A 13,007-nucleotide genomic window follows, 5' to 3' on the forward strand; every position below is an offset into this window, starting at 1 on the left:
GCAAACACTGAGCGCCGCTGGACTCAGAGACAGTGCGGTGGGGACCCCTGGTGTTCTGTGCCTGAGGAAAGAGAACAGTCCCATCTTTAACACCAATTCATTTCAAGGCTAGCCATATCATAGCAAAGAAGTCAGCTTTTGTTGGCAACAATGGGCAAGTCAGCAACATTTAGCCAGAACACATGGATGACACTTTACAGCTTATTGGTCCTCAGGTCAGTTAAAGAATCTCAGCCTCACCTTGCTTTATTTTAGTGTTTTTAGAATTTTCTGCACTCAGTACTCAAAATAAAATAACAATAAAAATCATTATTGAGTTATAAGAATTAAAAACAAAACAACAAAAAAGAGACAACGAGATGTACAAATGACTGAGGTTGTAATTCTTAGCCACTGTTTCTCCGCTTTTGAGATTTTTGGTTTTAAGCCCCATCAAATGACTTAGGGATCATCGTAATTATGCCTTGACTTCAGCATTCCATGAGGAGCACCAGCAAAAAGGGTTATAATTATGTTTGGATGCATTAAAAAAATCCCAAGCAGTAGCAGAGGGGTCACACTTCCTCTGTTGCAACAGCCCTGTTGTGACAATACATTAAGAACATTTCTCCCAGTTTTGGAGTCCCCTGTTAAAAAAGGCCTTGGAAATCCCCAAGAGAGAGGCCAAAGGAGAACAATAGTGTAGTAGTGCTCAAGGACTGGGAAACGAGCCTTGGAATATCAGGTTTGAGAAGTTGATTTGTTCAGTTTATCAGAGAGAAGGCTAAGAGGCTGGTGTGTGCAGCTCTACAGTAACTGTAGCTAAACCACATACCTCAAGACCTGACATGTTTGCAAAGATCACAATATCTTTTCCCCCAACATAAAACTCATCAGATGTGTTACGGGGTTTATCCACAGCTGTCTGGTCTTTCTCCGGTTGAACAGTTGGATTAGGCAGACCAATGGCTTGAAGCAGTGCAGAAAGCACTGCTGACTAGATGCCTTCCTCAGAGTTTCAGGGCCATCTTGACTCCAGGTTAAGGTCCAGGATATATACTTCTTTCAGTTTTGGCCAGCTGAATCACTAGGGATTCTCCTTCTGCACTGCAGAACATGGACCAGCTATTGCCATCACCTGAGCCCCTCTCATCCAATACATTCCCTCCTTAGAGGGGCATTGGGCAGTAAAGACATTTCAGTTTCTCCTGTTCGCTGCTTAGATTCAAAACAACTTACACCCTACAGAACTAAACAGCAGCATGATTGCTGAATGAGTAAAGCTGACAGGGCTGTGCTTTGCACCCAAAGCTTCTGGCAGCCTGAAGCTCTGAAATTTTGGTATTTTTTCCTGCAATCAGCAAAATTGGGATATTTAGAAAATAATTGTGTCTCTAATTCTCATTGTCACCTTTTTTCCCAGCACTGTTTTCAAGCTAAATGTCAGTTACTTAAGATCCTCTCTAATAAAGAAAATTAGCAGCACTGATTTTCAGTTATGTCTCATTCTTCTCTTTCCAATTGCTTTATGAAGAACATTTGCATGGATAAAACAAAAAAGTATGTTTTGGGAAAAACAGATTCTGGACCGATGCTTTGCCCTTTGAAGTCCCTATGTTTTGAAAATGGACTTCAGTGCAGTAAAGAGCCACTCCCTGGGCTCTGACGTGTGATAGATCGCTCCACCAGTGCTAAATGTAAGTCTGGGGATGGCCCTCTTTGGACAGCAGGACCACTTTGGTGTTTAAATCCATATGCCTGGACATTCAAAGGCCGTCTAGTTCAACTGCCCTGCAGTTAGTTCATGCAAGAATTGGATGTTCTACTGAGTTAGGCCATAACTTCATCAGTCTTAACACGCACTTCAGATGCACCAAGTGTATTGCAACCAGTGCAGTTACCCACCCATGCAAAACAGCAGAGCAACAAAGTTAAAACCAAATCCTAAGTCATAATGTAATTTAGGCCTCCCGTCCCAGCAGCAAGGCGCTTAATTCCTCCCAGGACTGCTGCCGCCAGCTTGCTCTAATCCACTTCCAGCTGTGCTACTGCTCCTGTGTGCGAGTGAGGAGCTGGGCTGGGAAGCAGAACAAAGCATCCCAGGGAAGCCAGAAGCACTTGGAGGAGCCTTCAAACACACGGGGGAAATCGTTCCTTCTTCAAGGGGAATGTTTGCCAACTACTGTTCCCCTTGCACGGATCTCAATCTAGTCCTGGCCTTTGCATGTAGGCAAAGGCCTCAGACCATGCCCTTGTTTGAGAGCATCATTACACTCACTGACTTTAGAGCATGGTGTCAACTGGTTTTTAGGGCTCTGTGTATTCTCTGTCTCATACATCTGTAAATGTACAGATTTCTTTTTTTTTCCCCCCCATGTGGCATATTATGGCTTCAAGGCAACATCAGCTTGCAGACAAAAACTTGTCAGAAAGTTGTGCCTGTGGGTGCATCAATGGTGACTGTGCACTGTTCCTGGAGTGGGTGCACCTCAGTGTGCTGTGCAGGAGCACCACGTCCTGCCTTGGAGCTCCTGCAGGCTGACCACATCCAGGCTTACAGAGAGCTTTCATCTTCTACTGATTTCAATTAGTATTTTTCGTATTTCCATCAGGAAATCCTCATGCCTTAATAAGTAAAATTAAATTGAAATGCCTGAGAAGGAAAAAAAAAAAAAAGAATAAAAACCAACCTAAGAGGTGGGAAAGTTCAGAAATTTCCTTAGTAAGGTACATACTTCCAAGGTAAAGACAAACTTTTGTTATCATTTTAGAAAAGAGAAAACCTCTTCCTTGCAGTAGCATGCGATTTCAGCTCCTGGCTGTTGCAGGTCAGAAGATCAGCCCTGAAACCCGTCCCCAGCACCAGGCAGAAGATTGATGGCTCTGGGCCTCCAGCCAGAATCATTCTGAGGGAGGTTTTCAAAAAGTTATTTCTCTTGCAAACAACTTCTGCAAAATGCTGTTCCTGAGCATTTTAGAGCTGGTCTTTAATTATGGGGCAAAACAGTGATAAAGCAATTGAAGGTGGATGATGAGTGCAGTTCACTGCTCTACTTAACAAGTTAGCACACAGCTATCACCATTTTTTGAGTGATTCTTATGTGTGTTTTTATAAATAGACAAAGTGGAGAACAGTTTTATTAACATATCATGAGTGAGTTATATGGGTCATCCCAAATGAGTGGCAATAAAATCTTTATATCACACTCGACAACACATATTTAGTGTTTTATGTGCCACAAATGTTGCAGAAAAGCTATCTTACATATGTTCTAAGACTAGGTATTTTTTATGTTAGGCCTGGTTTTGTAAAGCTGCCAGGCACTTCAGCTGCCATGAGCCTGACGGTACTCAGCTCTGAGGGAGCCATAAAAACTTGTTTAAAATGTTCTAAAATAGCTTTTTTGTGTGTTTCAAAATGCCACAGTTGAAGATCTGTCATCCCAAGACACTCCGCAGCTAGAAAGCCCGTCACAAAGCAATTCCTCTTCTCCAAAATGATTTTTACAGCTATTTCTAGTCCTTCCTGGTTGCACGGCAGAGAAAACTTAATATTATCTCAGCGTAGGACAAATTATGGCTCATGCTGGGTTTGGACAGGTGTGGGGTTTTGTGGTGGAAAAGGGAAATTCTGCAACTGAAGAGGAAGAAGGAAAAAACTGAATGGCAATTTGAGACGCAGACACGACACATTTATACCTATATATTTCTGTGGCACCTTGAAAAACTATGCAAAAATTGTAAAGCATTAACATTGCTCCTGAATTAGAGTCTGATCCCGCATTCCTGTCAAAGGAAACTCCTCATCCATTCACTGCATTCACACCACTTTTTAACCTTGCTCCACTAAACCCAACAGGAGCTGTGCCAAGAGCTTTGCTGGGCAGAGGGTGAAGCTTTTAGGCCCAGAAATAGGGTCAGGATGAGTTGTGTCATGGTTCCAGTCTGACCTCCCCCACTGAGCAAGAGGAAGCTCTGGGGAAGGCTGTTTTCTCCCCTCTGGATGTGGATGCTGAGTACAGCAGTCTGTGCTCATTGGATGACCCATGAAGCCATACCAAGGACCTGTGCACATCAGCTCCAATTCCACAAAGGACCTGCACCACAGATCTATCACCGCAGTAAATATCCTACGTACATTTTTGGAACCTGCTGTTTTCCTGCTCATTTCAGATGCCTTTCCAGGTGCCCTTTGATGGGTGCATCTACCCAGACCGTGGGCCTGGATCTCTGCTTGGCAGGAGGAACCCTGTAGAGTCAGAGCAGCTTCACAGTGCTGAAGGCCAGCTTCAATCCCAGCCCCACACATGGGTGCATTCCTACTGCACACACACAGACGCAACGCACGGAGAGGTATTTCCCACCTCACGTGCCGAACCGCAGCATGATGCAGCTACTGAAAGAGGTGAACGGCGTTTAATCACGTGTAAGCTAATTATTTAAATGTTCTTGTGCTTTTGGCCTCTTGATGTAAACCCAAACCAGACAAGCAGAGGCCTCTGGTCAGACGCTGGAAATTCCTGCGCGTGGGATCGTGCTGGTGGTCCCCCGGCCTCGTGCCTTCTAAAGAGCCCTACAGAGAAACCTCCTTCCGTGCCGCTAATGAATGCGCCCACCCACGCTGGGCTGGTGCCTCCTAAGAACTCCATTCAAGAGCAACTTTTCAAACTCATAAATGAAATCAAAGGGCTCATTCTGCAAGCCAAAGAATTAGGATTTCAGGCGGGATGGTGAATGGGTGGCGGCTACGGGCTGTCCCCTTGGCTTGCAGTATGCAGCAAAAATAATCACAAGTGGTGTACTGAATTTGTACACAGCATTCCGATTAATTAAAGTGCATCCTCCCCCAATGAACAGATAAACTGTTACTACTCTGGATTCAGTATAGAGCTGGAGTGATTTGCTCAGCATCAACAGAAGGAACCAAAGTAAACTCTCAGGGCTGTGGTTTCCATCCCTGTGCTCGGTCAAGGTCTACTAGACATTAAGCACAAAGCGACCCAAAACTCTCAGCTTAGTCACACAAGCCTGAGCAACCTGTGTAAGAGCATCCAGAAGACAACGTCAAAAAAGACTGCCACTGCTTTGTTCTGAGGGCTCTTTGCATCAGCCATGAGGTGGATAAGAACTTATCGGTGATCCAAGCAAAGTCTAGTGCTGGGGCTGGAGGGCTGAATAACTCAGTTGTGCTATCTAAGCCAGATGTGGATCTACGCCTGCGATGAGACCTTCACTCCTTCAGAGAGGCCTGTTATAAAATTATCGAGTGACACGGGGGGTGGAAGGAATCAAGCCCGTTGTAATTGAAGTGACTTGAAATAATAAATGCACACACTTTCTTTAAACACAGCTTGCCACATCCTGAGGATCTGGAATCAATTCATTCCCTTTCAAGGAGCTTAAAAGTGGTGGGACTTTGATACGGCATGAGCATGTTTGCTTCTGGGCTTACAGCCCTAGCCAGCCCGTTCCAAACCTTTCAACATTTTTATATTATAAGGCAGAAATGTGAGCAAAACAAAAATGGAAAAAAAGCATCAGAAATTCAGGGAACTATTAAATGAGGGCAGCCTGGCTGCCAAATACCTTCAGTAAGTAAATGAATCATGATCAATAACATATTGCCATGCAGACTTACTCAGGAAGGTTATCACCTGCTTCTGTGCTAGGTACAAAACATAATGGCATGCGGCTAATGAAGAACTTCATAAATCAAGCAAAAAAAAAAAAAATTAATTAAAAAAATTTAAAAAGTACTGTTATTCTTGACAATGCTGAAGAATTCAAAGTAATTTTAGCTCATCCAGAAAAAAAACCCCACAAAATTTTCCATGAAAACATTGTCAAAATCAATAGTCTACTCTGAATGCTTCTCTTTTGACAACACTGCACTTGTAAGAGGAAAGCACCTGGTCAGAAGGTGAGCTGTTTTGCCCACGGGATGTCTCAGCTTTGACTGTAAAGCTTCTTACTTTAAGTATTCATATACTTGCCAGCAGAGGGTATCACAATCTTAGAAACAAATGGATGCATATATCATTGTGTTTGTTCACTTACACGCAAGAATTCAAACAACTAAACGAAGATATTACAACTCTTGTCTTTTTCATAACATTTCCACTTTCAGGGAAAAATAATCATTCAGGTACTTCAGGACTATGGACTGTATGGTCAGAGCCTTCTCACCACCCCTCTGCCTCAGCACGGCCAAGGGATGGCACTGCTTGGTGTCTGATGCCATTGCCTGACTGCAGCTGTAAATCCTTCCGGGTGAAACACCATTTGGGGCGTATTGTGGGTGTGCATTGGGCTCTCATTAACTCTCCTATTTCCAAGCAAAAGCCACTTCATTTACTTTTGATGCAATGATACAGGTTCTCCATTCTGTTTTGGTTCTATGAACAAGTGTTTTTCTCTTTTTGTACTTTGATCCTTTGCAACTGGTGTCCCAGATAAAGGTGTGGATTTCCAGCTTAACCCAAGAATCTGAGTCAGCTGAAGATTGAGTTCAACACAGAACATGGCTGTGAGCCCTGTGTCAGTACCTTGAGCTGAGAGCTGGTGTGTATACAAAATGCATGATAGCCACAAGCAGCAACCTCTGTTCCTTGTAGACCTTAACTACTCACATGGAGATAAGGAAAGGGGCATTCTACAAAGCAGGATCAGAGGAACTCGAAATGATGGCTCAATAAAAATGTCCCCAGGATAAGGGAAACACTATTCTCACCCCACCTTGAAAACTGAAAGTCAATGACCCTGCTATAGCTGATGTCTGATTCCCACACAGGGTAGGTGTTCTCTCGCAGCCCCTGAGGCTCTTGGGCACTTCAGTGGTGCTACAAAGAACAGGTCAGTACCCTGCTCACCTCTGCTCTGTCCTTCTTGTGCTGTAGCTCTTCAGCTGTAAGAAATCAAGCATTTCTCTGCTTAAAAGAGGAAAGCTGAGCACTAGCATGTTCAGAGATGTCCAGGTATCACAGCCATTAAATACCAGAGGGAGCTGCCAGCCTACATGGGAGCAGGACCTGCACATCGCAGAGCCACTGAGAACCACCATGCAGGATTCTATGTGTGGGCAAAGACCCGTGACAGTTTTTGAGTGCAAAGAACAGAGCAGCTGAATTGGAGACTAACAACTGCACCACAAACCATAACAATTCCGTTTGGACAGCCAAGATATTTTATTTTCACTGTAGCATCAATTTAGGCTAACTCTTAATTTATCTTCCTTTTACAAGCCTTCCTACAGAGGTTAGCTGTGCACCCCATTGGCATTAGACACACACACAAAAAAATCCTTTTAGCATCTCTATGCATTATAATTGTTTTCTTTGTTAACACCAAAAAAATACGAAGGAGCAGATTGTGATCTGACATAAATCATCCCTTCCCCGTCTTCATCTCATGAGCCAGCCCCAGGCAATGAAATACAACTGCACAAATGAAAGCTGGGGCAAAGCTGTAAAACCTACTCGTCTCTGAATGGTATTTAGCAAGCCTTAAGTTTCTGGGTAATTAGGGATATGAGGTAAGATGTACATCAGTGAGTGACTACAAGTATCCGGCCAGATCATCTCCAGGGACCTGGCAACGTAAACCCATTCTCTTTCATGGAGCAATGGGAACTTAGACTGGCTGAAGTCATGCCTCTTTGAGGGGAAAGGAATGTGAAGAAGAAAAGCAATTTCATTAAGAAGCAAGTGTAGGATGCGTGTAAATATGCAAGGCATCCAGCTTCTGTGGTTATTTCTTTTGATGCAGACGCGTGAGGAAAAGTCAGGAGCATGCAGAGTGCAATTACATTTGTCAAAGCCACTTCTTTCATTCAACTACTTTCTGTTTATATGAGCAAATTAGTTACACTACCATAACATCACCGTAAGCGTGATGAGAATCTGGTGTCAATGGCTACATGCAGGAAATTATGCAGATCAGGAGGCAAGGCTTGCTCTCTCCTTTCATTCATGAGTCACTAGTTGCTAAGCTTTTAGTACTGCCACCACCATGGGCCCAGCTAACTAGCAATACCTGGATAGAGAAGGTAGCACAAGCCACCAGACCCATCCAGAATGGAATACAGGATTACTGGTGCAGCTTGGCTGCTACAGGCAGAAGCTATGCTATGGCTCTCCGACCTATTTTATTTACTAGTATAGATGTAGTTAATCCAACTGTGGACGTGTGAATCGAGTCCATTGAATTTACACCCTGAGATTGACCAGCAGCATTGCTTGAAGTCACATGAACACAGCTTACAATAAAACAAGGGGAAAATAGTAAAATTATTCATCTTTTAAGCACTAAATCTCCCAGGTGCATTTGGTAACAACCCCACTCACCAGCATTGTCCTGCTGCTTGGTATTTTTGATGTAAGCAGAAAATTTGGAGAAGATATCAATTCCAGCAGTGTTTGATTCCCGGTGCTTAGCAGCCAGCTTGGGATACCTGAAAGGAGAAACATCTTGTTACCAGCAGCATCACGACGATTACAAATACTACTTACAAGAAGAAAGAAAAGGAAAAAGAAACAACCCTGTACAAGGAGCTGCAATTAACACTATCATTTATCTCAAAACAACAGCTTGGCAGCACCCTCTTCATACTATTCGTGTCTGTCAAGGCAGAGACTTGCATAGTTACACAGGGATGGCATCACAACAGAGGTAGTTACACTGATGCTTTATGTGACCACAATCCAACATATTGTGGCCTCAAATCAAAAGCAGGCATAAATTTCCAGAATAGTGCAAAGGAGGTTGGCAGCCAGCTCTCTCTATTATGAGTAGCCATTGAGTCTAACTCCCCATGCATGCCAGGATGTAACAGCAAGGTGAGTTAACATCACCCAGGTGAAAGAACAGAATGATTTCAGTCTCTGAATTGTTATTTTATGGACACTTGGTGCAAAGGAATACATCGATCTGAAAAACCAACGCAAACTAATGACTCCTACTGGTTTTGGTGGTCTTGGACCAGCGTTGCTTGCCTCAGGACTGGCCCATAGATGCTGGTTCAGTCGGAGGTAAAACACTCCGTAAGGAACTGAGCCAATTTTCATTGATTCATAGATTTCAAGGCCCAAAACACAAGCCAACAATCTGTTTCTACACTATCCTTGTATGAAGTCCAAATGCTTGACTAACTGAGGCATATCTGGTGAATCCAACCTGACGCTTTCCTCAGTAGTTTGTTCCAAGGGTTATTCATTCATACCAAAATATCTGTGCCCTATTCCTAATCTGAATTAGTATGGTTATAACTTCCAGTCATAGGTTCTTGCCACTTCTCAATGATACTAACGAGCACTTCTCTGCCTCCCTGTATTCTGCAATCAGTTCCTCTTCCAACTTTTTCGTTGGAAGAGCTCAGAACCCTTCAGTTTTTCACAGTAAAATGCTTTTTCCTGGCACGGATATTTTGTGTGGCAATGTTCTGCATCCAGGCCAAGTTATTTTTAGCTCTATAAAATGCGGACACCAGACCCCTACCTTTTTATTATTATTCATCTCCTTAATTCTGTATACAATGGCATCCTGAAATGTATTCAGAGAAAACATGCTGCAGTTATTAGTCACACAAGCAACTTTCACACATGGAAGTCATCTCACAGAAGCCAACAAGTTTCCTAAATAAATATTACTCCTGTAAGTAAAGATTGCAGGAGCGAGTGCTTTTTAGGAACTCCTCTTTGGACAACTTTAATTCCTAGGAAATGGAATATTGACTGAAAAACACTCAAGTTCTTACTTCGGAGGTGCAAGAGTCTCTTCCAAGAATTCCTCAATCTTGTTAACGTCTGTCTTGACTTCTCCATTAAAAGTTAAGAAAGGTGGGTGAGTTCCGGGAGCCAGGTTGTGGAGATCAGCTGGCTTTCTGCGCAGAGAAGAAAGGTCACGAAATCATTAATCCCTGTGGTCAGGTAGTCACACACACATATTCACAGCTCATGCAAAATCAGTTGCTTGCCCTTCTTTTTCTTCAGCAGTTTGTGGTGAGGATGCTTTGAAAATACCCCAGAACACTCTATTTAATATAAAAACATTCCACAAGTGAAAAAAAAAGGAATAACAAACCTGAATCCCAACTATTTTGTTGTGCACCACAGACTCTCTAAGCCAGATACGGACCTGATTGAACTTACTGGGGCCTTCCTATAGGGAAAACACTGGATCATGTAACCATTTGCAATAAAACCAAGCAATTTTTACCTTTTCAAGTCAACAGTGGTGACGTTGAACACAACTCCTTTGAGCCAGAGGATCATGAAGAGACGCTGGGAGAACGGGCAGTTCCCAATGCTTTCTCCATCTATACCCGCCTGAGGGAAAGAGAGAGAGGAAACAGAGTCCAAATATGTTCACTGTTCATCTCTCTTAAGATGGAAAATCGGATATTGGAAGAGAAATAACAAGTTCAAAACTAATGGACAGTGCCTGTTATTTTATGTAGATCATCTTCAGCTCAATGGCAAAGCTCCTCCAGGACTCCAGCTTCATCTGGAACTTGAGAAAGTAACCTGGTGCTTCTCCAGAGGGCAAAAGTTGTGGCCCCTGCTTATAGTGAGCAACACCCAGAAGACTGCATTTTTCTTTGCACTGTATGTTGAATGTATTTTCAATTACTTTCACCCTACAGGACTGCCTGCTGCACGCTAGGGAACTCAGGGTAGGCCCTCTGTTCTGTTTAAGCCTATAGACTGCACATCAATGCAGGAGACTTTTGGAACTGGATTTAAACCCGAACACTCCTAACATTCGATCGTTCTTGTTCGTGTCCAGTAAAGCAAGAGCCTCAGACACAAACAACTGGATCCAGACAGAAATCTGTGTCTGAATCCTTCCAAAGTTCAAGGCAGGCTTCAGCCACCGCACTCAGCCTGCTCCTATCTCTAGCACCTAATGAGTTGCCTACAAACCACTACAAAACAATAAAAAACTGCTAGTGTTAGCACTGAGGAAATTGCCTGTTTCTTGCCTTTAAAAATTTATGGTCCTTAGCCATGCAAGTTCTGATTTTGAGCCATAGAGGGCTACAAATAACACTAGCAGAACTGTGCCAAAGCTGTGTCCAAGGACAACATCCCTCTGCAGTAATTACACTTGTGGCCAAAGCTTTCAGGACGATAATGGTTTTGATAGATTTCCGTTTTAATTTGTGGTACCATTGTGTTTGAAAGATGCTTATAATCTTAGTGAAGCAACCAACCTTCCTTTGTTGACCCATGTGGGTTGCATAACTGCACTTTATGTACACAGTGTGTGTCTGAAAATGGCTGATGAAACAGGCAGGAAAACACATGGCCTTTTCCTCTGGAGAAAATATCACATTACTCTGTTTGCTTTCACAAATTTTACCCTTTTGATATTCAAGCTGTGAGGCAGCATTAAAGAAGGAATCACTTCTAAATACGATAGTTTAGTGAAACAAGGCACAACAAGAAACACTTTGAGATGTGTCCAGTTGCTGCAACTTGCACGTGAAAAGTTGAGCTGAAAGATTTTCTGGTAGGCATCACACATCTTTCTCACATCTTCAACGTGGCTTCTGATAACGCTGCGTTTAGAAACAAATTCCATATTTCCCATCTAGCAAAATATGGAGGTGGTGTGGATTCAAGCCTTGGAGATAGCTCAGGGTAAGCTTTGAGGCTCGGTAAAGAGCTTTTCTCTGGGTTCAGATTCAGGTATGTGGCTCAGCTGCACTTCTACCTAACACTATGGACTGGCCATATGTATGGCACACAGCATATACAGGAACCTGCAGACTATGGGTGAAGGCACGATGCGAAGCTGAGCAAGGGAAGATGCATCTTCTTGTCCGCCTGGGGTGTGAGTAGACTCGTTTTGCACAACTGAGTCAAATAGCTGGCTCTGAACTCCAAACTTCATGGCAAAACAATGGCAGTGCTACCACGGGAATAACAGGCAGCATAGTGCTGCATGCAATAATTACCGAGAAATTACACTTATTGAGTTGGCTTTGGCTTAATAAAACCTTGCCAAGAAGTTGTAACTTCTTATCTTCCTGAAAGGAGGCAAATGCTGTGGGGAAAAACAGTGATACTGCACTCTCCCAGTGCTGAAAGGCAATGCTGAAAAACCTTCTCAAGACCAAAGAGGGGACATAGAGTGGTTGGATGGCAGTGATGGGCTGAAGGATGGAGGACACTGGGGACAGGGCAAAGACGTGGAGTCTGGAAGCAATAAGATTCATTCAGAAATGAAAAACAAAACTAATTGTGTCAGTCAAACGAGGCTTCCAACAGCACCAAATGGTCAGAATACACTCCCAGCACTCCCAAAAGAGCAGAAAACATTAATTGCTACAGACAGGCTGGGAATACATGGGGGAGATTCCAGAAAGGAAAGATAAGCTGAAGACACAGTACGGCATGATCTCTTTTCAAAGCTCCTGGATCTGGAAGCCAGGCTCATGATTTGGGTGGAGTCTGACTCATGGGTTTCGATCTCATGTGACGGGCACAGCTGAAAATGCTGCCACAAATCACAAGGCAAACTGGTGACAGAGGAGGGAACAGAGTCAAAATCTCCCCAGCAACACGATTTATCCATTAAATTCAGCTCCAGCCTGCAGAAATTGGAGGCAAGGCGCTGCCGGTTTTGTGAACCCTTTCTCATTGCTTCCAAAAGCTGTCAGCAACTCAGTGCTCGGAGCTCAGGAAGAGCAAAAACTTACCGAGTAATAATTTGAAAGGCGTATTGGCGTGCCTCCACGTTACCTGTGAAGTCTGCTCCCTACCAGGAGGAGAGGAGGAGGAACGGCACGGCTCAGGCTGAGTCACTTCCAGCTTCACAAAAAACCAGCTTGCTGAAAGCCCCCTGCTAGTGCCCAAACACAAGGCCATTCAGAAGAGTAGGAATTAAATAATGCCTTAATCAAGATCAAGAACTCCAGCAGTGGACAGAAAGAAAAGAACAAATAATTGACAAGCTGGAGAAACACCATTACCCCTGCTGCTAGTCTCAAACCACCACAGAATCTTTCTCATGCAGCTTCTAAGAGG

The 13,007-nt window shown here is 43.5% G+C and overlaps 1 protein-coding gene across 3 annotated transcripts in view; it reads right to left on the reverse strand.

Annotated features, from left to right (window-relative positions):
* Positions 1-13,007, reverse strand: part of CLIC5 (chloride intracellular channel 5) — a 66,045-nt gene that overhangs the window by 18,781 nt on the left and 34,257 nt on the right. For all 3 annotated transcript variants that reach the window (XM_015859912.2, XM_015859913.2, XM_032443561.1), the window contains exons 2-4: positions 10,192-10,301; positions 9,731-9,856; positions 8,322-8,428 (exon numbers count right to left, since the gene is read on the reverse strand). In XM_015859912.2, coding sequence (XP_015715398.1) covers positions 8,322-8,428; positions 9,731-9,856; positions 10,192-10,301 — 343 coding nt within the window. The remainder of the gene's footprint in view (positions 1-8,321; positions 8,429-9,730; positions 9,857-10,191; positions 10,302-13,007) is intronic.

Source organism: Coturnix japonica, chromosome 3 (assembly GCF_001577835.2).
Source record: "Coturnix japonica isolate 7356 chromosome 3, Coturnix japonica 2.1, whole genome shotgun sequence".
NCBI classification, from domain to species: domain Eukaryota; kingdom Metazoa; phylum Chordata; class Aves; order Galliformes; family Phasianidae; genus Coturnix; species Coturnix japonica.